The 20,660-nt window shown below is 47.1% G+C and overlaps 1 protein-coding gene across 1 annotated transcript; it reads left to right on the top strand.

Moving 5' to 3' along the window:
- The first annotated feature begins 10,425 nt into the window (after positions 1 to 10,425).
- Positions 10,426 to 11,334, top strand: LOC149174662 (uncharacterized). The gene is made up of 2 exons (XM_089420918.1): positions 10,426 to 10,972; positions 11,054 to 11,334. Exons 1-2 carry the CDS (start codon positions 10,426 to 10,428, stop codon positions 11,332 to 11,334), a joined length of 828 nt encoding a protein of 275 aa, XP_089277044.1.
- The last annotated feature ends 9,326 nt before the right edge of the window (positions 11,335 to 20,660 follow it).

The following is a 20,660-nucleotide window of genomic DNA, read 5'->3' as shown; positions in this document are numbered from 1 at the left end:
AGATTGGGGGAAGAAACAGATTGGAACAGGAAAACACCCATTTCAAAGACTTCATCCAGAACACCTCTCTTATAGATTTACATTTCTGCAATGGCATTTTCACTTGGAGCAATCGAAGAGCAGGAAAGCATCAAATCGCTTCCAAATTGGATCGTTTCCTCATATCAGATAATTCGGTTCACTTAGGAGGAGACATCACAGCTGCCATTCTTCCCCACTCAGGCTCGGATCACTGGCCAATTGCCCTCCAGTGGCAACGACCAGGAAACTCCATCAGAAGACCCTTTCGCTTCGAAGAGTTCTGGCTCACTCATCCATCTTTCAAAGACTTTGTAAAAACAACTTGGACAACCTTCACTCCGCCTGAAGGCTCCAAGATGTTCCAGTTCCAACAGAAACTCAAATATTTAAAAAGCCATCTAAAGCGGTGGAACAGTGAGACCTTTGGAGACATCTTCAAGGCGCAACATAACTTAAATAAGGAAATGGTGGAACTCCAACAAAAAATAAGCACAAAGGGTCACACTGAGGGGACCCTAGAGCAGGAGCAGCGCATCCACAACCAGCTGGAGGAGAGGAGAAAGCAGGAGGAGATATACTGGAAGCAAAAGTCCAGGATCAGATGGCTGAAAGAGGGCGAATGAAACACCAAATTCTTCCATCGAACCACGGTTCAACGAAGAATGCACAATAACATCCCTTTCATTCAAAAACAAGGAGGGGCAAAAGTAGAACAGCATGAGGAAATTGAGGAGGAGTTCCTTCATCACTTCAAGCAAGTTCATCTAGAGCCTGATGCAGACAGGCAACCTACTATAGATAGAATTACACATAATGTGCCAAAGTTAATCACGGAGGAACATAATGAACTTCTCCTCTGCCCTATCCTTACTCAGGAGGTGGATACGGCCATGTCACAGCTCAAGGATGGAAAAGCCCCTGGCCCGGACGGCTTCACCACAACTTTCTTTCACGCTTTCTGGGAGCTGATAAAAGAGGAGGTATGGCAAGTTGTAGAGGAGTTGAGAGCTCTGCATTGGCTACTTCCCTCACTCAATTCTACTTTCATTGCCCTTATACCAAAAGAGGCGGATTCAATCACCTCGGACAAATTCAGGCCGATTGCTCTTTGCAATGTCATATACAAAGTCATCTCCAAAGTAATCGCCAACAGGTTAAAGCCCCTCTTGCCACTGCTCATCTCTCCGGAACAATCGGGATATGTGGAGGGGAGACAGATAATGGATGGCATTATCCTCTCGCATGAGATCATACACTCCCTCAAGTAGTCCAAATAGGTAGGTATGATTCTAAAACTTGATATTTCTAAAGCTTTTGATAAGCTCAGTTGGACCTACATACAGCAAATGCTAATTGCCTTTGGATTTTGCCCCATGTGGATCCGATGGATCATGAGTCTCATTTCCTCCTCTTTCTTCTCCATTCTCATGAACGGGATCCCTTCACGCCCCTTCAAACCATCCCGTGGAATCAGGCAAGGTGATCCCCTCTCCCCCTTCCTCTTTGTTTTAATGGCTGAAGGCTTAGGACGTCACATTAAACAAGCCCTCCTCTCTCAGCGGCTCAAAGGTCTCTCCATCCACGACTCCATAGACATATCCCATCAGTAGTTTGTTGATGACACCATGCTCTTTGGCTACCCTTCTGTCCAGGAAGCCTCCTGCTTTAAAGCCCTACTCAATGACTTCTCTGAAGCCTCCGGAACTAGCATCAATAGCTCCAAATCGCAGATCTTTTTCTTTCACACCCCTTCTGTCGTTAAGACAGTTGTTGCTCGAATCTTGGGTTTCCCCATTGCATCTCTCCCCTCTCATTACCTTGGAGCCCCCCTTTCTACCTCAGCCATCAAGCACTCCTCCTGGCATTCTCTCATTGAGAAGCTCGAATCCCGTCTCAACCTCTGGACGCACAGAGCTCTGAACTTGGCCAGTCGTGTAGTGCTCATAAAGTTAGTTCTTCAGGCAATGCCGCTATACTTATTCTCAATCCTAGCGGCGCCAAAATGGGTTCTAAAAAGAATTAGGGCTCTTCAGCGAGGTTTCCTATGGGGAAACACGGCAACAAATCGCAAATGGGCCCTGGTAAAATGGACCACTGTTTGCACGCCCAAAGAAAAAGGGGGCATTGGTCTTAGAGACCCTGAGCATAGCAACACTATCATGAGCGCAAAAATCTGGTGGCAATGGCTCTCTAACCCAGAAAAACCTTGGGCCACAATCTGGATGGCCAAATACGCCAATCACAGACCCCAGGAGGAGCTCATCAGGTTCACTCCCAATGACAAAGGCTCGCTAATTTGGAATGCGGCCAAACAACACTTCCAGCTGATACAGCAGCATAGTTTCTGGGAAGTAAGAAATGGCAGAACTGCACGATTCTGGACAGATGCTTGGAACCAAATGCCACAGCTCAGTCGTATTCTTAATCCACCTCCGAACTTCATTGGGGAGGAGCAGCAGCAAGATAAGATTCGGAATTATTGGACCCAGGAGACAGAGCAAGGCTTCAGGAAATGGAAACAGGGTAACCAGTTAATCACAATTGAAAATCACCAAATCGTTGAGGAGCTGGAAAGGGAGTTGCGTAAAAGAAGCATCAGACTTGACGAAGGTAGAGACATTTTATGATGGGGGTATCGGCCTAAAGGAGCCTTCACCACATCTGAGACCTACAAAATCATAAGCAATAACCCTGCTCCCCCTGACCCAATTTGGAGCAAAATCTGGGGGTTAGGATCATGGCCCAAAGTCTCCTACTTCCTTTGGTTGGTGGGACACCAGAGAATCCTCACATGGGATAAACTCAGGCGCAGAAATTTTCATGGCCCCTCCATCTGTTTTAATTGCAATTCCCATGAGGAAACTCTCCAACACCTCCTGGACTCCTGCCCCTTAGCCAATCAACTATGGGAAAAGGCTAGCTTCAGATGTCAAAGAAGATGCAGACTTGAGGGTGATATCACCAACTCTTTACGTCATTGGCAACAGAATCCTTACAAAAGTGAAATTCTCAACCATTTATGGAACATAATCCCCGGGTTCCTCCTATGGAGCATATGGAAGGAAAGGAACAAACGCATATTCAAAGATCAGCGATCTTCGATAGATAGTATCTGGAGTATGCTTTGTGGGAATCTCAAAGAGACGTTGTTGCTCCGCTCATGGACTGAGAAGGACTTTCCGACTCTAGACAATGAGAAAGCCATTTTAGAAAACTGGCAAATGCATCTTCCTCAAGGACTTCACAATAACAGCCCTTCTAATGGCAGCAACCTTAAAAAAGTCTCCTGGACTGCCCCCCCAAAGCATACCTTCAAGCTCAACTTTGATGGGGCCTCAAAAGGAAATCCTGGAATTGCAGGCTTTGGCAGAATTGTAAGGAATCACGAAGGCACACCCCTACTGCTCTACTTTGGGAACATCGGGTGGGATACCAATAACTCGGCTGAGTTAGAGGGACTCTGGCAAGGACTCCTTCTCGCATGGAAACACAATTTCCAACCCCTGGAAGTGGAAGGAGACTCCCAGATTCTTATAAATATGGCCAAGCATCTCCTAAATGGATCTCATGCAAGGAAAATAGCTACCAGTTGGAGGCTCGAAGCGAGATTGGAAGCCTTAGAGCAAGCGCTCCACAGCAACAGGGCCATCACCTTTAATCACATAAAAAGGGAAGGCAACAAGGTCGCTGACCTCTTGGCCAATATAGGGGTGGAAAATGAGAATACTCTACTCACAGGGAAACTGGATATCATATCAAATCATGATCAAGCACAGGAATGCACTTGTCTGGTCCAAAGAGATGCGGCTCCCCTGGATGCGGGTGACAGCTTGGATGGGATGCGCGTTTAATTGCGGCCACATGCCAGCCATGTGTCGTCGCAAGGGAAACACATGGGCGCAGGCCTGTCTTTGGCCGCGTGGGAATGAAATGTTTGTTATTCTCCAGAAACGCTTAAATTCTCTATCCGGCACTTCAGCTCACATGGAGGTCGCAGTAATGGTGGACGGGTTTCGAGGTGGAGGCAGCTATGTCAAAAGCAATGGGGGGTTGGATCTCACTGCGCTGGTTCAGGGTATGTTCATGGTTCTTCCCCAGTGTATGTTTATGCAACCCCTGGAGCTACGAGCAGCTCCAAGAGGCTATCTTTCTGTCTGGGTCAATTCACCGTCGGTTTGTGGTATCCCATGGTCTGGTTTGTTCCTCAATCACGTGCTGTGTATTTTCCATTCGGACCCTACAATTATGTTCAGGCCTAGATAACGTATGCTCAGCCGTCGCGGCACCTCCCGTGGGGGGTCTTCTCGCCCTCCTGCAGAAGCTTCCTATCCCCATTGTTGTCGTTGCAATTGTCATCGTTCCCTTGATGCCAACCCCCTTCAGTCCAGTCAATTCCTGGACTCAAGTGCTCCTGATTCTACTTCCACGCCCGCCTTCGGCTCTGCCATTTTCAACTTCAATAGTTCTATGAACTGCCCCCGGATCAGTGCCCATGTCTCGGTTCTCTTCATCGAAGCCTCCCAGGACGGCAGCGACTCTCAAGATGATCGCGGGAAGCAGCCTGCTGACGGTTCAGAGACAGTCATGGAAACGCCTGCGGCTACACCAGAGGATGTCTCAAATCACCCTTTGGCTCAGAAGGAGATGATCAGCAAAGGCAAAGACGTCAACATGGAAACTGCTCCCACTGCAGCGGAGGTGGAGGAATACGGGTGGTGCCGGGTGGTTGAGGAGGAACCGGACAAATAGCGGCGCCATCGTTCCAGGTCTCTGCGGCACTTCTGTTTAGCCTTTCGGCCTCTCCAGTTGCTCTGATTATTTTTTTGGTCTCAAGTTTTGTTATGTCGACAAACTGTCTATGTGTGGGTCTTGGGTACCAGGTTCTTGTTCTATGGTTGGGATGTGTCTGTTTTCCCCTACGCGGGATTATCCTAATATTTTGTTGGTGCCCCTGCGAGGGCTGGTTTATTTTTGGTCTGGTTAAGTCCTCGGACACTGCAGTCTCAGTTGTTCCAAGCTTCCATTATAGGCAACTGGTTCTTTCTGTCTTGAAATGATGTAACTGAACTTGGTTTATGTATATAATAGATTAGTTTTAACTAGAAAAAAAAAATGTGGAAGGTGCATTAGTAAGGCCAAAAGGCATGACCAAAAATTCATAATGATCCTCATGAGTTCTAAATGTTTTTTCGGAATATCTTCTATGTTCATTCTAATTTGATGATATCCTAAATGATGATCCAACTTGGTGAAGTAAATTACTCCACGTAATTCGTCCAACAATTCATCAATGACAGGAATGTGAAATTTATCTTTAACAATGAGCTTTTTGAGCTCCCTATAATCTATACACATAAGCCATGATCCATCATTCTTGTGCACAATACATTCACTAGGTTGAATTATACCAGCCTCTACCATTTATGTAACCATACATTCAATTTCACTCTTTTGGGCATAGGGATATCTACAAGGTATGATGCTTGGAGGAACACTTCCTGGAATCAAATGAATAGAATGGTCCTAATCACAAATAGGTGGGAAGCCTTTGGGAGTCTCAAATACCTTGGAATTATTGTCCAATGCTTTTTGGAAATCTAAAGAAATAGACGATTTCGATGTTTGAACCTCTAGTGAGCATAATTGTGCAATTACGCCCCATTGTTCTTTCTTTAGAATATTTGTCATGCCATTAGAGTTGATTATATTTCCTGGTTTCCATATGATACCCCTTAATTAAACTTCCTTTCCTTCCAAAAAAAATTCAAGAAAATTTCTTGAAAATTAAAATCTATCATCCCCAAAGATTGTAACCATTGGACTCCTAGTACAACATAAACACCACCCATTGGAATGGAAAGTGTTGGAATATTCAATACATATTCCCCCATGATTAGCTTGATATTATGTTACTTTCTAGAGAAATTTAGAGTTCCTCCATTTGCAACCATCACCTGACACTATGGTGCTGGATATAAGAAGCAATTCAATTCCTTGGATATCTTACAATGAATAAAATTATGGGTACTACCCGAATCGATCAGAACTATTACCTTTTTCTTATTGATATAACCTTCTATATTGATATTTTGAGGAGTGGAAATTCCTACCAATGCATTACAAAATATGGTCAGATTTATTTCTTCTTTCTTTGGTGTTGGTTCCTGGTGTATATCCTCCTCTTTTGATGTTTCTTGTTTCTTTTCTTCCTCCTCTTCACAATCTATGTAGAATAATTTCTTCTCAGCACACTTATTACCTTTAATGTATTTGCTATCACAAATGTAATAAATCCCTTGTGTTCTTTTTTCCTCCAATTGTTGTGGTGTCAACCTTGTAGGTTTTGGAAGACTAGGAGCAACAACACTTCCATATTTATTGTTGTGAGTGGTAGACTTCCTTGTTGCCATAATTTTTCTTTCAACTTTTCTTGCCACCCTAATGCCTTCTCCAATTAATCAGGTTCCTAATGGTGAACCTTATGTTGGATGTTATTCTTTAAATTCCCTATGAAGACATCAATCCTAGGCTCCTTTGGAATATTAGTTACCCTAATATTCAATTTTTGTAAGTGTTCAATGTGCTTAGCCATTGAACCCTTTTGTTTGAGATTTATCAATTGGCTAAAGAAGGTATTGCTCTTTGTATATTAATAATTTGATATAATTTCCTTCGTAAAAATTGACCAAGTGACAAGTAGTTTACAAGAAAAAACCATCTATGCCATACAAATTGATTGGGTTCTAAATGTTGGAGAGGTAAATCCCCTCTACGGATAGAGGCGATCCCTACTAGCCCAGCAGGGGTCTAGCAACAATCACACAATGCTGCTACGCATGTCCCTAATTACAATTAAAACAAGAGGTAAAGAGCACCTACTTGGATTCCTGCGCTGTCGTTTGACGAAGAGATGTTGCCTTCGCTCCTCCGCTTCGGCTGGTCACAATCCTCCGCGATCTCCGCGAATAGATACCTGCACACACGAAGGGGAAACAAACACAAGCGTGAAATCTAGTAAAAGCAACCATACATCAGTCAGAAAAGATGTAATTCACATTTAACCATTGCATAGACAAATGAGAATGGAACAATAATAGCAGTCATCTATTATTAATCAGAATAGAGAAGAGTACAACCAAATGTTCTGACGTCGGTAACCTTCTCAGGAGGGGCCAGTCAGCATGTATCTCAAGCATTCACCTTTGAGGATGATTCTCCCAAGACAAACAACTCTCTCTCTCACACAAATAGCACAAAACAACCTTCCCTAAGCAATCAATCACTTCCACACCTAGCACACCAAACCTATAGCAGCAATCTGAGCACTACAAGCTCTTTACAATCCAAGCTATTCCAAGCTAAGTCTAACTAGCTGCTCATGGTAATGGTGAGAGTTTATATAGGAGAAGGAGCCTCCTAAAAGGGTGGAAGGATGAGCTTATCCTTGAGGGAAATGGTTGCAAAGGGTCGAACAGACATGCCATAGAAGGGAGTCGACATTCACAAAGCTAACAACCAAGCCTGGAGTTATCTGGAAGGCTGGTTGTTTGAACAAATTCGCCCAAACTGGATCAGCGCGGATTATGAGGCAACTGACGCGATGTCGCCGCGTTCACATAACTAGGACAGTCATGTCAGCGCGGAAGAACACGGGAAAGGCGCGCTGGCTACCAGCGCGGAAAAGTGATGTCATTCCGAGCTGGCGGCGCGCGGGATACACTATGGAGCGCCAGTCATCGCGGGTATTTTGCAAACAGACGCGCTGGTGAATAAAACTTTAGGAAAATGGGTTTTTTGGGCCAGTTCAGAAGGCATGAAGCTTAGTGATTGGCACAGCAGGGTGACTGACAGGACGGCAGTGACAAATTACTGTGTAACAGATGCCCCCTAAAGCATGAAGACCGAGAGAGTGGGAGGGGTGAAATGCTTTACAACACACGCCGAACTGGAACACCACCAGGAAGGACCGAAATATCTCTGATAATCAAATACACGCAGTCTAGGCATGGGCGCAGCCATCCAAAAAGACATGCAAAAAAGGTCTGTGGAATGGACGCAGCCACCCAGCTAAAGAGACCATAATAATGATAAGGTATGGTCGCAGCCATCCATGAAGATTCAGGTATGGGCGCAGCCATCCATCAATGAGTCATGTAATGATCATCCACAAAATCGCAACCTGGACCATAAACGGACAGGGATCCAGGGTCTTGCGCTCCGTCCCGATCCGAACAAAGTACAAGTTCAAGCATGTGAATACATGGGTTGAAGTCGAACATGCATGAACATCGTCTGATTACCAGTCAATGATGAAAACTGTTAACAGACGCGAGAGGTACCACCAATAATGACAATGGCCCTCAAGGTACTATAGGTACAATCCGTGGCATGTGAATCAATGAGCTGGTGTCGAACACCCACGGAATCATTCGATCGGAGGCCAATGATGTAAACCTCGCGTCGAACACGAAGAACCTGCCATTAGGGCATGCAGGCTCTAAGGCACCTGAAGGGAGTCTCTAAGTCACCTTCCCGGATAATGAGCTGAAGTCGACAGGAAGTGACCTTGATCGAAGGTGGGCCATAATGATTCCCACATCATCGACGCGAGACAGAGGAAAAAATGATTTGTGTGAGATAGCAGATGAGGTTGTATTATTGCAGAGGTCAACTTCTCTTGAACATATCGGCGGCACTGTAGCGGGTTTGGCAGTATTTGACATCAAATGAGCAGAGGGTATAGTAATAATGGCAATGGGCAGATGAGAGGTCGCATAAGATAACCCAAACCCACGGAGGCCAGTGAAAAACAAGATGAGATGGTCCCACCCAGACACGAAGCAGAAGAGTGCCATGTTCAAGAGCGACATACTGTCGACACGACTATGATTACAGTTCCATTTTCCCCACCATTTCTGGCAGGTACCCCGGTTATTTTTGGATGACAAGCTTGACGGGGATAGCATATGCTCGAAGAGTGTCATTTCGACAATACCCGATGTCATCAAGTGTTTAACGAGCCTGACAAAGGAAAAACTCGGCGTCTTTTCTTGTTTAGAGAGCCTGAAAAGACAGCAGAAAAGAAGACTCCAGGGGGGTCCTTTTTCGTACAGTTGTGTCTCTCGAGCCCGAAAAAGTATAAAACAATGCTCGAAAGAACCGCCCGACCATTACGATCGAGGAGTACTTTTCGTAAATAGTGCTTTTGACCCGAAAAAGTAAAAAAGCGGTCGAAAACACGTCGTTTTAGGGCCCATAACGAGTGCGAAACGACAAACACCCGGCAATCTTTTTAAGTTACACGGTCCGAAAAAGAGCTTAAAATGACCGCCTCTCGTTCCCTTTAACGAGCTGAAAGGAGGCTCGGCCATCTTTTCTTGTTTTATGTCGGAAAAGAGCTCAAAGACGACATTGTTGGGACCAAGTGATTTCAGGACCATGATGATTTTCACCTTTTATTCGAACCTGCACAAGAGCACTACCCGCATAAATCCATTCGATATGTGTAAAAAAACATATTAAAACATGCATTTGATAAATCTAGGGCTAAATTTATGGCAAAAGATGGTAGAAACCCAAAAATATGGATATTTATGAGTTTTTACTATAAATAGGGGGGGGTGAAAGATCATTTTTACCATTTTACCATTTTGGGACGTGAAGGACGTGGAGAAGCCAGAAAGTTGACGGAGTGATTTCCAGCCCATACGGACACCATTTCGCGAGCCGCTTCTTCCAGGTAGGTTCTCCTCTCCTCGCCCTGCATTTTGATCATATTTGGTAGAATTTTAGCGGTTGAATTTTCCCAATCGGGCGAATTCTTGGTGCATGGATGCGCTCTCGGTCAGCGCGGATATCCCACGCGGGTCCGCGCTGGCCGAATTAGGACAAAACGTGACCAACTTCGGGTCAGCGCGGAAAACCCGTGTTCTTCCGCGCTGACCTCGAAAAATAACGAAGGGCTGCCATGGCCAGCGCGGCTGTTTTTAAAACAGCCGCGCTGGCGCGGAAAAGATTTTTTGTTTCAATTTTGAACGTGAAAAATCCTATGCCAGCACTTCTAATTTCTTTTCATGGTTTGTGCAGGACGTAATGGCTTTCCAATGGCAGGAAAGAGTGCACGATGTCGAAGATATTGCTGCTTGGGCCAATGTGGATTGCTGCAATGCCATGCGGGCTTGCGGTTTTATGAAATTTTTCCTCACACCTCGCCTAAGAGCTCAGCATGATCTTCTCGAGCTACTGATCAGGGCATGGAACCCGGTGGATACGAAATTCACTATCCGGGGCCAAGATATCGAATTTGACCACATGGATATCTTCTTTTTGACTGGGTTGTCACGCCGGGGTGCGAGGCCCATCATAGAGGGACAGCGACCTGGCGGCGGTCCTCTAGATGATCTCATGGCTCGAGTATGCCCGGAGGCTGAGAAGACAAGGAGTGGGAAAGTAGCAATCCCCACAGTGGGAAACATAGTCCTTCACACCATCTTGTTCATGGTGACCCGGGCAGTGGGAAGCATGGCCAACCACGAGGCTTCAAAGACCCACCTCATGCTAGCTCTTGATTGCCTTGAGCCTACAGTGTTTGATTGGTGCACAGCAGTGACCAACAACATGAAGAGGCAGCTGAGCAACTGTCGTCGCGGGGAGACGAAACAGTTCGGCTACGGGTCTATCTTAGTCCCGCTCATTCTAGAGCGAGTGCCAGCCATGCGGCTGCAGACGATGGCCGTGGATGCTCCTAGGGATCCTCGGGAGACGAGGGCCACACGATGGGCTCGCATCATGCCACGCGGAGGTGGCGGCCGGCCACATGCCTGGGGGACATTCTTCCGGGACTGGCTAGATCAGCAGGTTGTCTTCGTGGAGGACTGGCCATACGCGGGTATGGATTTCCGCAATGACCCTGATATGGTGCTGCCCCCAGGTGAACAGTGGGATGATGCAGGTATAACACTTGACTTTTTTGAGTTTTGTAATGTTTTGGAATTTTTTATGTACATGTCCTAATAAATGTCATGGTATGCAGATGTGGGGCCCACTAGACCGATTGGCCTGGCTGCCACGGCACGGAGAGAAGGACAGGGGGCCGGGGCTTTGGCCTTAGTCCCTCCAGGGGTTGACACATCAGAGACTGTGGCTCGCAACCTTGAGGGGTTGCTGGAGGGAGTGCCTGACTACCAGGGGGTCGAAGAGGTCCCCTTACAGCATCAGATCCATACAGTGGGGGTGGAACCCAGGGTGCACCGTCTTCTGAGGCGGGTAGCACGAGCAGCTGTGTACTACAGAGAGCATCATCCAGCCGAATAGTCGCCTAGGCTTTATTTCCACTGTTATTTTGAGACACATGACTCAGACGTACTGATATTTTGGACATATACACTTATTTTTGAGCGCCTTAGTGCGCCACACGATATATATATATATACATACCGGTTTTTGGATGGATCATTGTTACATGTGATGATGTTTTGTTTATGTTATGCAATTGTTCAGTACAACTGTGATCTTATGTATGAATTTGCACGACACATGACCCATGAATTTTATATTTTTTAATGCAAGCTTAAAAGCACACATATGCAAACTATGCTTGAAATGATTTATTTACATATGCTTTACTCTATTATGCTTTCTATGTCTTCTTGCATGATGTTATCTGTTCCGCAAATGTCTGTCTAACACATGATTTGCCAATGCATCAGTCAATGTGTTTAATCGTCTCGGAATGTGTTGATAAGTGATGTAATCAAAATTCTATTCCAACAATCTTACACGTAGGTACAACCTTAAAATGTGCTGGTCTCTGACGGAATATCGCCCGTTGAGTTGATGGACAACCAGCTGGGAGTCCAGGTTCACCACTAGTTCTCGGATGCCGAGATCAACTGCTTCGGCAAGTAATTCAATTACAGCGCTGTACTCGGCAACGTTGTTAGTGGTACGACCTAGGCAGACACCCTGAAGGTCTAGCAACTCTCCGTGAGGATCGTAGATCACCCACGCTGCCGAAGACAAATTACAAGTGCTACGGCAGGCACCATCAGCGAAACCAACATAAGGTGCACTAGACATCTGCACAGGAAAAAGAAAGCATAATAAGGGGCAAGACACGCCTTTATACCAAAGCAAAACGAAACTCATGCATGAAAAACACAAAACACACGTATGTACAAAGTGAATGTGCGAAGCTATGCACAGTATTTCTTCAGATACAGCCCGTTGCGGGGCTTGTCAAGAGGATTTCCTTCATAATCAATCAACTCATATGCGCCCTTTTGTAAAACTCTTTTCACGATGTAGGGACCTAACCACATGGATTCGAGTTTTCCTGCCCCCAGCTTATCCTTAGCTTGATCGTAGAGCAGTACTAAGTCTCCCTCAACAAAGGAACGAGGATGAATATTCTGGTCGAAGTGAGCCTTGACTCTCTTCTTCTGTGCTTCGATAGCCAGAGAAGCCAAACGACGAGTCTCGTCTAACTGTTCTAGGTAAAGAAGCCGTTCCTCCACCGGAGTGGTGTTGGGAAGCAACTCGACAGCTAATTTTAATGAAGGAAACTCGCATTCGACGGGAAAGGTAGCCTCCAGTCCATAGACCAGTTGAAATGGGGTGAAATCGGTGGCATCCTTCACAGAAGTCCGGTAGGCCCACAAGGCTGGGAAAAGCATAAGATGCCAGTTCGACTTGTGTGTATTGACGGTGCGTTGAAGCATGGTGATCAAAACTTTGTTCACGGCTTCGACTTGACCGTTCGATTGAGGATAGTACGGTGACGAACTATCTTGGCGCAAGCCTAGCTGGGTCGTTAATTCCGTCATCATATGATTTCAGAAATGCTTTCCGTGATCTGTAACAATAGCCTGAGGGACTTCGAAACGAGTGATAATATGATTGAATACAAACTGCGCCGCTGTATGACCGTCTTCGTTTAATGTAGGCATCGCTTCGGCCCACTTGGTGAAATAATCCACAGCAACGATAATGTACCCATGCCCCCCGGCCGAACGAGGGTTACAGGACGTATAATCGATGCCCCATTTTGCAAATGGACCTACGGTTACGACAGGGTGCAGTGGTGCAACAGGTGCACGCATCTTCCGGTGGTAAACCTGGCACTCGTGACATGCACGTACAGCAAGGATGCAATCCTTGAAGATAGAAGGCCAGAAATAACCAGCGCGGAGGATCTTCTGAGCGGTAGCATATCTGGACATATGGCCGCCACAAGTGCCGGAGTGGCAGTCATTCAAGACTCGCTCAGCCTCCTCAAGGGTTAAGCATCGGCGAAGAACAGAATCGATGCCGAGGCGGTACAGGGTATCGCCCAAAATGCGGTATGGTTGAGCTTGGTGACGAATTCGTCGTCGAGCATCTTTCGATGTGTTGGGACGAAACGAAGACGTTTGTAAATATACGATAATGTCCCCGTACCACGGGTCGAGAGTGCTGATGAGAAATAGCGTTTCATCCGGAATATGTTCCTCTGAACGAGATGGTGTAGACTGAGATGGTAAGGAGCAGAGCAGTTCGGCGAAGACCAGTGATTTCTTAGACTTGGCTGCAGTGAATTCCAAGTCGAACTCTTGGAGGATTATGATCCACTTTGAGTATTTGCCCCCCAGCAACTGACGTGACAAAATATAGGTCATGGGGTTGCAATCAGAGATCACGGTCGTCGTGCGCAACAGGATGTAATGACGGAAACGTTGGACGGCACAGACAGCTGCCAATGCCAACTTCTCGATGTATGCATAGCGAGTTTCCGTATCCAGAAGGTTGCGGCTAAGATAATATACAACATGCTCGATGCCATCATCGTCGTCTTGCACTAAAACCATGCCGATGGTGGTATCGGCGGCGGCCAAATAAAGGGTGTAGTCACGGTGGTAATTTGGAGGTCTTAGGAGCGGAGCTGAGACCAGAAGGTCTTTAAGACGCTCAAAAGATTGTTGAGCGATAGCGTCCCAGCGAAAGGGCGTGTCTCGCTTCAATAATCGCGTGAAACCCTTAGCCACCTCGGCATAATTTGGGATGAATCGTCTGAGAAAATTGGCTTTCCCCTGCAAGCTCTGTAACTGCTGTAGAGAGGCAGGGGGAGGAAGATTCAAAATGGCCTCGACCTTAAGGGGGTCCAGACGGATACCTTCCCGGGAGACGATAAACCCGAGCAGTCGGCCAGATTCTACGCAGAAGACACACTTATGAGGATTGAGTCGAATACGGTAGTGTCGACAGCGGAGAAAGATTTCGCGTAAATGAGATGGATGGTCTTGACGTTTAGCTGAATGAGCTGGTAGGTCATCCAGGTAAGGCTATACAATGTGTCGGATATCATGAAAAGCATACGACATCGCACGCTGGAAAGTGGCACCGGCATTTTTGAGACCGAAAGGTAGCTTCTTGTAAGCGAAGGTGCCCCAAGGACAAATGAAAGCAGTCTTGTGCTGGTCTGCGGGGGCTATGTTGATCTGGTTGTAACCAGAGAAGCCGTCCATAAATGAATAAATTTCACTTCCTGCGCAATCGTCGATAAGCTGATCAATAAAAGGCGTAGGAAAGTTATCTTTTGGACAGGCGCGATTGATGTCGCGATAGTCAACACAAACCCGAATAGTACCCTATTTTTTATTCACAGGGACTATATTAGATACCCATTCCGTGAGAGGAATGGCATAGATGAAACCAGCTCGAAGGAGTTTTTCAACCTCGGCCTTGATGGCTGCAGCCTTTCGAGGGTGCACTGGGCGTAAACGCTGACGAACAGGCTTAGCATCGGGATAAGTAGGGATTTCGTGCTCCACGATACTGGGGTCAATGCCGGGCATTTCCTCGTAAGACCATGCGAAAACGTCACGGAATTCATGAAATAAATCGGTATAAAGCTGAATTTCCTCAGGAGTGCATGTGACTCCAATATAAATATTTTCGACAACCCCTGTTTTGACAGAGATGTCGATAGCCAGAGTTTGCGTAATGTTACCCATGTTTCCTTCCGAAGACACTTGATACAACTGAACAGGCGTTTGGAGAGGGATAGATGGGACACATGAAGCAAACCGTTCGAGACATGTGGCCATTTCCGAATGAGGAGGGAGAAACGAAGAGCGATGGTGGTAATCTGACCAAGGGAGCTCCTCGGGAGACATAGTCTCAATGATAGCCTCGTCGGAGGGAAATGATTCCTTCAGGGGATCCGAAGTGGCTTCTGCTCCCAACCAAGGGAAGTGGTCATATGAATCGGGAACACTGCTTGGAAAAGCAGGTTCAGGAGGTGGAGCCGATGCAGCGACTATCTCGATGTAGTTGAGCTCGGCGGGACTCAACGGCATCATCTCGCCCCAAGAGTCTTCCTGATTCAAGGGAGGGAGAACCCATGGATCGGAACGGACTGCGATCATGTTAACGGAGGCGAGATTTGGAGGTGGGAGGGGAAAGACTCCCATCAGGGAGGGATCTTTAAATAATCCAGCACCCACACTCACTAGCGATTTGGAGGTATGCTCTACGAAAGGCACATTCCCTTCAGAAGAGGAAGCGAAAAAGGACAGCTGGTCCACTGTGACGATTTTCCCTTGATGGGGAAAACGAACGACACGGAACAAAGAGGAAGCCACGGCGTGCATGGCATATGTCCAACTTCATCCAAGGAGGAGGTTGTAAGTGAGATTAGCGTCAACGACTTCAACCTCGACTTCTACCGTTTTCCCTTCTAAAGAGATAGGCAATCGCGGGAGGATACCATATGGACGAGATTCTCTTCCATCGAAAGCCTCTAGGGTGGTAGGAGACTGGCTCAGAGCAGGAGAACCAATAGCCTTCCAACAAGCAACCGACATGATGCAGGTTGAGGCACCTTCATCAATGACCGTACGATGGATCGTTTTGCCATTGATGAGAACCTGTATAAGGAAGGCCACCTGGTGAGGCAATCTCTGCGTGAAACCCTCGAGATCAAAAGAGATTAAATCTGAATCTGCCGGGTCTATGCCACCAATCGCTGATAGCAGGGACTTCCTCTGGGAGGGGCAGCTCTGGAGGACTTCTAATGTGGACATAACAGACGGAGCCTGAGCTAAGTCCTCGACAATGCTATAATGTTGTGCAGCACGAGCATTGGGGTTATAAGATGACTTCCTGAGTACACCTTTGGGAGGGGGTCGGGGGATCGTCTCGGTGCTGGGCTGTTCGATGTGAAGGGGACCAGAACTGGACGGAGGAGCGCTGGAGGGAACTTCCGGCTCCTTCCCGGCTGAAGATGGATAATCTTTCGCTCGAGTTGTAACATGGATGGGGATGGTTCCAGCCATGAACACCTGAGAACCGAACGAGGAAGAGGATTGAGAAGGATCTGCCACCTGATGCGTCTGCTGGGACGGGAAAGGCTCTTTAAGCACGGCAGGGGACCCTGGAGCACCTTTCAAAAGCCGACTAACCTCGGACCGCCTGGGGCAATCCTTGGTGTAGTGATCCTCCTCGCAAATGAGACAAGGATACTTAGGCTTCCGTTTGGTTCCTTCCTCGGAAGGAGGTTTAGGAGGGTTCTGCTTGGGCTGTCCAGACTTTTCTTTGGCCTTTCCTTTCTTTTTGCCTTTCGAGGATTTGTCTGCCGCGGTGGACTGAACGGCATTTACCTCGGAGGTATTCCCAGGAATAGATTGGCTCTGAGAAGCATTCTCGTTAGAGGCATTTTGTTTCTGCTTCCCAAGATTCGCGGTCGATTTCTTAGATGATGAATTTACGGAACCGATGACTCCATCAACAGAAGGCTTTGGTGGAGCTTTGGGTTGTCCGGGCCTCGGGGCATCTGGCAAATACTCATACAAAGTACCTGACTGAGAATACACTAAGTCCAGGTATTGAGCTCGCGCGATTGCTTGCTCCTCAGTTACACACGCCCCCATTGCGATATCTTTGGCAATTTTAGGGACAAAGGACGTGGTAAACCAGTCGGTCAGGAGTTGATCAGGGATCCAAAATTTAATCAAGCGACGGCGCCTTCTCCATTCATGTATATGATCGGAGATGTGCGTCGCCGTGTCTTGTTTTAGAGACGTGAGCAGATGGGTCCCAGTCTCGTACCGAATGGGTAACTGAAAATGAGTTAAAAAGGCCATAGCCAACGAGTTAAAATCTGAAAACATGCCGCGATTGAGTTCGATGTACCATTTAGCATCTGAACCAGTGAGAGTCCTCTGGAAGAGGCGAAGTCGGATAGAATCATCAAGCCATGAGTTAGATGAGCACCAAAGGTGATAAGTCATTACATGGGCCTGAGGATCCTCTCCGGCTTTGTCGTCGAACTTTGGACAGTCACCTGGTATTTTGGTTGGAACCGGTGGCCAATATGGATTATGCAAAATAGGGTCATTTGTTAACTTGGACACATCAGGTAGTTCCAACGTTGCCAAAAATGGTAGCTGCGGGTTGAAGGACATCTGTGGCTGCGGATTCGAGGCGACATTAGGGTTCCACCTAGATTGGGGTTGCCCCCACGAACTTTGTCCGGACGGGCCCGTCCCAAAAGGACCCGACGCGTAGGAATTTTGTCCCAATGGACCTGGTCCAAAAGGACCTGGCGCATAGGGAGTTTGTCCGTAGGAGTTTTGTCCGTATGGATTTTGGCCATATGCGGACGGCTGTCCCTGTATCTGCCCCCCAGCTCCCCATGTATTAGCAGCTTGCCCGACAGGTTGGCCATATTGATAATTTTGATAAGGGGTGACCTGTGGTTGCTGATAATTTTGATAAGGGGCATACTGATTTTTCCCCTGGGGCTGCTGGTAGCCAGATCACTGCTGGGTCCCATACGGAGCCTGGTAGGCAGGCTGCGTTTGGTACGAGGGTTGATAACCTGTTTGAGTTTGAGGCCCAGAGTAATGTCCTTGAACCGGCTGGGGTTGAACCATATGTCCCGAAGGTTGACTTGGTCGGATTCGAGATGGACCTGGTTGGCCAGCAGGGTAGCCGTGCTGGGCACCAGGTTGTCCATGTGCCACCAAGGGTTGTCTTTGCGGAACGGGTGGTCGAATTGGCTGGATAGCTGGTTGACGCCGAGGTTGGCCAGCTTGTCCAGGTTGACGATGAGGGTGGACAACGGGTTGATTTGGCTGTATAGACGGTTGGCCCGTTTGTCCCCCAGCGTGACCAGCTTGAGAAGAGGGCTGGGCTTGCTGTACGGCAGGCTGCCCTCCTTGGTGTATGGGCTGAGCAGAGGGTTGGCCTTGCTGTATAGCAGGTTGCCCCCCTTTCCCAGAAGGATGAGTGATTTGAGGGGTAGGTTGGCCCTGTTGAACATAGGGTTGTCCACCCTGCCCAAGAGGATACCCTTGCTGGACTACTGGTTGATTTGGAGGGTTGTAAACTGAGCCAGTTTGTCCAGAGGGGTACCCTTGCTGGAAACCGAGTTGGCCTTGTTGAAAAGAAGGTTGCTCTGGTTGTCCAGTGGGTTGATTTCGGTATGGATATGGCGGACCTCCAATGCCCATGGGTTGTTCCTGGTAAGGTTGACCTTGTGGGCCCCCAGATTGTCCTGGGTCAGGCGGGCCATAAAGTGGTTGCCCCTGGGGGGTTTGCACGTAGAATGGCTGGCCTTGATTGGGTGGTCCTATGGGCTGCCTGGGAGGATCCCGGTTCCCTTTGAACATATGAGTAGCGTAATCGTACGTGACATTCAAGGGTTCCTCGTTTTCTTCGAAAGGGCGATGGGGGAGGCTTGAGATGCTCTCAAGGAACTCACCGTTTTCATCATAGAAAAAGAAGGGACCTTCGTAATCCGGGTCCGTTATGGGTTCCCCAAAAGCATCATACGGTCCTGATCTTGGAATTCCACCAACAAAGGAACCAGCTTGAGGGTTTTCAGACGAGGAAACCAGTACAGCACTGACGACCGGAGTCGAACGTGCTACACAGACAGTAGGTTGAGTGGGAACTGAGGTGACGGGCGTGTTAAGCCCTGTCGTAAGGGGTGTACTAAGGGGCTGCGAAACAAAAGGCCCAGTGGAGGCAACAAGACTAGGATCCCATATAGTTGTAGAAGTCGTTCTAGCGGCATACCTATCCCTCACTGATTGATATCGTGGAGGGAGGGGAGAGGAAGCCAGGATCGGGGTCTCGATGTCTGTGACCACAGGTGTCTCACCGGTGCTGGAAGCTGTCTCATCCATGTGGGAAGAAGACATTGGAGACGACATACCGAGAGGGGTACGGGGGGTATAATCGGGCTCCCAGATGGGATTCCAATCCTCTATGTAATCTTCGTCGCCTGGGGCACGTACGTTGATAGGCTGGATACTCGGAACAATGGGAAGAGTACCGCTTACAACTGGTACCTCTGGAGCAACAGAGGATGGAGAACCTTGATCACTTAGGCCGGGAGTTGATGGGTCAGCCAGGATGACCAGACCCCTTAGAAAACCTAAAGGAAACTAACGATAAAACCCTACTCAAAACTATCGCACACAAGATCTAAAATAGGTGATGTTATCGTGGCCAAATTAATTTTAAGACACAAGAACCAAACTTGACCTTTTCATGTTTCAGGAGTCGAGAAAAGGACGAAAAGATGACTCCAGTCTCCTTCGAATGTTTAATGAGCATGAAGTGACAAGACGCTCACAGGCACCTTTTCGTTTAGGGAGTCCGAAAAGGATCAAAAGTGACTGCTCTGGAATTCTAGGTAGAGGGTGTGCCAAACTTTTTGCAAAACCACAGAATACTTTTTAGGGTACGGGTGGTCAATCTTCGTGAATGCTGTGTTCACTGCATTGTGAATCGTAGGGCGGCCGACTCGGCTTCCTATGGATAAAGGATAAAAGCCTAGTGGGGTCTCCCTATATACGCGACGGTACGTGGGAGCGCAGTCCGTGTTAGACCACTTATCGAGTCACAGAAGGAGGAATCACCCAACCTAATGTGAAACAACAGTGACTATGTTTAAAGACGCCGGAACACGTCTCTAACCTAGACCTCTAGATATTTGCGTTTAGTTCCAATGCGTTTTTAGATTCATTTGGTTCATTTTACAGTTGATCTTGAGATTAAGTTTCGATTTCAAGTTCTATCGTATGTTCGCTCACAATTACCTAGATGCAATCTATATGCCAAAGAATTTCGTTTTGTTCGATGAATTCTAGCTACAAGAGGGCAAGGAATTTTTAACCGAACAAAACAAGTACAAGCAAACAAGCAACTTAATGCAACTAAAGCGAAGAAAGGAAATTTTTTCTTTTGAAGATTCAAACCAACAAAATGTTCTTTTCCTTTTTCAATTTTTTAAAGCAAAGCTACTAGTTTGATTTCTTTTCAATGACACAAAGCACCTAAATGAATTTGGAGGAACCGGAACACCAAGTAAACTACTTAATGAAAGCACACAAAGTTCCCAAAACACTCAACCAAAGCTTCCAAATCAAAAGAAAACAAAATCCGCACGAGCTATGTGATCTAAGCTCTTGCAAGACAAGCAAGGACTGCAAGCAAGGAGGAAGCGAAAAGAAACCACTCGGGAACACAATCCAAAACACTCCGACAATCACTGAACGAGTGAGAAAACAAATCTGAAATCAGCTGGTCAAACAAGCAAACAAGATTCCTACGGCAGGCTTGACACACACACGGCCTCTAGATGTCCTAGG

Source organism: Pinus tabuliformis, chromosome 4_1 (assembly GCF_031772625.1).
Source record: "Pinus tabuliformis cultivar Carrire ecotype Pingquan chromosome 4_1, CPIR1, whole genome shotgun sequence".
NCBI classification, from domain to species: Eukaryota; Viridiplantae; Streptophyta; class Pinopsida; order Pinales; family Pinaceae; genus Pinus; species Pinus tabuliformis.
Note: the sequence above shows the minus strand (reverse complement) of the source record. Positions and strands in the feature narration are given on the sequence as shown.

Coding starts and splice junctions, on each gene's coding strand:
- LOC149174662 (XM_089420918.1), top strand. CDS start 10,426: ATGGCTCGAGTATGCCCGGAGGCTGAGAAGACAAGGAGTGGGAAAGTA. Junction 10,973..11,053: donor TGAACAGTGGGATGATGCAG/GTATAACACTTG, acceptor CATGGTATGCAG/ATGTGGGGCCCACTAGACCG.